Source organism: Oncorhynchus mykiss, chromosome 17 (genome assembly GCF_013265735.2).
Source record: "Oncorhynchus mykiss isolate Arlee chromosome 17, USDA_OmykA_1.1, whole genome shotgun sequence".
NCBI lineage: Eukaryota > Metazoa > Chordata > Actinopteri > Salmoniformes > Salmonidae > Oncorhynchus > Oncorhynchus mykiss.
The window spans coordinates 36,999,647-37,003,239 of record NC_048581.1 but is presented as its reverse complement, the minus strand read 5'-3'; the positions used below and the strand labels follow the sequence as shown (position 1 = coordinate 37,003,239).

The following is a 3,593-nucleotide window of genomic DNA, read 5'->3' as shown; positions in this document are numbered from 1 at the left end:
AAACCAGTAGTTAAAACCATAGCACTGATGGCGCATGATGCTGGAAGTATTTGAATTTGAAACGTGCCATATTGCTGAATGGGGTTGAATGGCACCAAAAACATCGCTAAGGATCATGGTGAAAGTGGCCGTAACTAGCAAAGGATCATGGTCGATGTAGTTATTTCCACCCTGCCTGAGCGACACATGCAAAAAGCGTGCATGAGGGCGCAAGCCCGTGGTCCTGTGTGACATTTATTTTTATTTTTTCCTGTGTGACTAAATGTAGTAGCCAGAATGGATCACTATTTAAAAAAATATCTCTATTTGTAGCGAACTTTTAAATTATTCACTGTGTGGATCGAACTTGATCATATTTTTTTTTATTGCCCAAAATGCGTGTAATTTTGGGGGGTTGGCCATTCTGACGATAGTAATTTACATATATTTTCTAGGGCAGAACAGGGCTTTTAGCACCGCTAGCAGCAAGAGCTCATGATTTCACTCTCCAGACCAGACACTGGGGGCCTGGTCTATACCAAGGGGCCAGGTTTCCAGTCTAGAAGCACGGTTTAGACTGCACTAGACCAATTCCTTCCATCACCCGTCCCTTTTCCCTTTCCCTTTTGTGCCACAACGTCAAAGATTTTCATAACTAAACCAAGATAGCCTGTCGTTTCCAATGGGAACAGATTAGTCATAGTGGGCAGAACAAGCAAGGAGGTGGGCAGAGCCAAGCACGAGTTAGCCTATTGGCCCGTTCTAGCATACATCTGCATATGTCTGTTTTGGGAACAGATCAAACGTTTCATCAACGAGAACATTTGCAGAATGTAGGCCAAAATCCATCTTCCGGTTCCATCTTCCGACCGACCTCCAGTACAGTAAGTGGCGGTGTATGCGCCTTTCAGTTGGTTGCGATCCGGCAATACAAATTTAAAGAAGAATAAATATTCCATCCGCATAAATCCGAAAGATCAACGCATCAGAGGTGCACTAACACATTTTGGTGAAGGTCGTGAGTGCTTCTTGTAAGTATTTAGTAAATGTGAAACCAAATGCTTTCTATGAAACATGTACAGACAATATATACTTAGTTGTTTAAATGTTATGATTCTCTCCATTACATGGTCAATTTGTAATTGTCGACATTAACCGTTAGCAACAAACTAAGTTTGCTAACCTATCTGTTCAATGTTGTGGGTGTAGTAGTTTTACTGTCAGAATACACGTGTATATATACCTAGCCAATTGCAGCTAATTAGTTAATTATGTTGACTTTCTTTTCTTTACAAAGATTAGCGGCCGACAGCGCTCCATCTACCCAATGGCCAGGGTAGAAGGACCTACGTTAGCTAGCTAAGCTAAGGAGCTTGTTAGCATTACATTTTACTTTTGAGTCATGACATTGATAGTTTTAATGGTTCTCTGAAATTGTGACACTAAGTTAGGTAGGTAGGTAGGTAGGTCAACTATTGACAACTAGCTGCCAGTAGTTAACGAAGGTAGCACTTGATTCTGTACCAGCACACACATTGGCTAGACTGATATAGCCCATTAGAAAAAGTATGGCTAGCTATTTCTAAATAGAGGCATTTTACATGCAATATATATGGATCACATTGGCCAATGTCAATAGCATCACCAGCTTCAGATGGAGATATTCAACCATGTTTTTCTGAATTGCCAATCCGATTGGTGTCCTTTCTTTTGAAGGGGAATCTGCTAGCTACCACTTGGGATTGATCCAAATGTGACTTGGATGTTGGTCACGCAGCTAAATGCCTGATTTAATTTTCACCTCACAGCAAATTCATTACAGTCAACTTAAGTGTGACCTGAAGTACAACCAATATATTTCTTGATATAAGGACATTTCTGAAAGCAGCATTGTTGTACTTGAACCCAAGTAAATTATGTGCAATTTCTCTTCTGAACATTCCAGGAGTTCCACAATGTCTCTGGCTAAGCCTGCAATGCGAGGACTCCTTGGGAAGCGTCTGCGGTTCCATTTGCCCATTGCCTTCGCTCTGTCATTGGTGGCTGCAGCAGCTTTCAAGGTCAGCTGACAATCATGTTTTTGTTTAAGGTGGCCCGGGATTTCAGCAAGGTGGCCACCTTAACATTTTCTATGTAGGAAAAGCCCTGGGGAGAGAAGTTTGAAATGGAATGGTTAAAGTCCATCATGGAATTTGTCACATTGAATGGATATCGTCAACAGGCATGTTTTTGTATTCATAAGTAAATACTTCCTTCTGATGAGGTAACATTGTCTTTGTCTTCTCAGTATGGTGTAACAGAGCCCAGGAAACAGGCCTATGCTGATTTCTACAAACAATATGACACCACAAAGGAGTTCAACAACATGAGGGACGCTGGCGTTTTTGAAAGTGTCAGGACAACTGGCGAATAAACCCCTGTGAGTATTTTGCAACCAATGAGGCATCCTTTCATATATCTATTAGGCCAGTGTTCTTCACTCCTTGTCCTGGAGGGCTGCAGTGGGTGCAGGCTTTTGTCCCAGCCAGCCCCACATTGGCACACCTTGGTTGTGTTCTGTAGGCACAAATCAGAACATTTGTCAAAATGTTCAACTTGTCCTGTAAGTGTGCAAATGTTTCTAAAATGTTTCAGAACATTGTTGCCTACTGAATAAGCCCTTGAATTTGATAAACAAGGTCTCAACGATTTGTTGAGCCAAGTGTTTTTGGTGCTAACCTTAACAAGGAGGATAAAAGAGTGCTGCAGTGCTCTTGGACCATGAGTGGATGGTTTTATAATAATGTGTCAATGTTATAGCTGCAATACTGCGTTGTGTTATGATCTGTCCCTTTCTGTATTACAGCCGGTGTCCCATTGTGCATTCCTGGTCTGATGTTCCAGCTCTGTGATTTACTCATCGAACACTGCGGTTATGTTCTCGTGAATAAATGATTCTCTATTGGTGCCAGTGCCTCATTATGATTCATCTGTGTTATTGTGATAAACTGTTTTGAAACATTTTTTTATTAATAAGAATGCAACAATGCTTTCATTCCCAAAGAATACCGGGAGTGTGTTCATTACGTCTTGCAACGGAAACCATTTACGAACCAAACCGAAGCAATCAGAAAGATTTAGCAAAAAAAAAATGTTTAGCAACAGAATCGGCATTAAAAAAATTACATTTCAGTTGAAGTCATGCCAGTAAAGTTGTACCATAATAAAACAATCATGACAGCTGTGATTGAAACTAGAACTTTAAATGGTAACAGAATTATCATTATCATCAGTCGTTATCATTAAAATGTCACAAGGTGCTGAGCGTTAGATTTGCCTGGTGTGTGTGAGGGGACACCCAGCTCCAATACAATCATTGACTGCATGCCATTTAAAGGGGAAAACACGTCCTTTAATTTACAGTGTCAAATAACCCGTGAGAATCTTTTTTTGTGAACAAATGTTTAATTTTGGCTGTAAGGTTGGTAGCAACATGGAAAATCGTTGTGGAAATCAGTTGCAACTCAAATCGACAATGCAAAGCTCCGTGGGCTGGCAAGCAAGCGTTGCCACACACAACACCAAAGACAATATCAGCATGTAACGTAGATAGTTGGCTCTAAAATAGCTGAAAC

General features: G+C 40.8%; 1 protein-coding gene across 1 annotated transcript; it reads left to right on the top strand.

The window, feature by feature from the left end:
* Positions 1 to 679: 679 nt before the first annotated feature.
* On the top strand, positions 680 to 2,932 carry LOC110493851 (cytochrome c oxidase subunit 6C-1). The gene is made up of 4 exons (XM_021568369.2): positions 680 to 1,010; positions 1,925 to 2,039; positions 2,267 to 2,398; positions 2,825 to 2,932. The coding sequence occupies exons 2-3, from the start codon at positions 1,935 to 1,937 to the stop codon at positions 2,390 to 2,392; spliced, it is 231 nt and encodes a 76-aa protein (XP_021424044.1). The 5' UTR covers positions 680 to 1,010; positions 1,925 to 1,934; the 3' UTR covers positions 2,393 to 2,398; positions 2,825 to 2,932.
* The last annotated feature ends 661 nt before the right edge of the window (positions 2,933 to 3,593 follow it).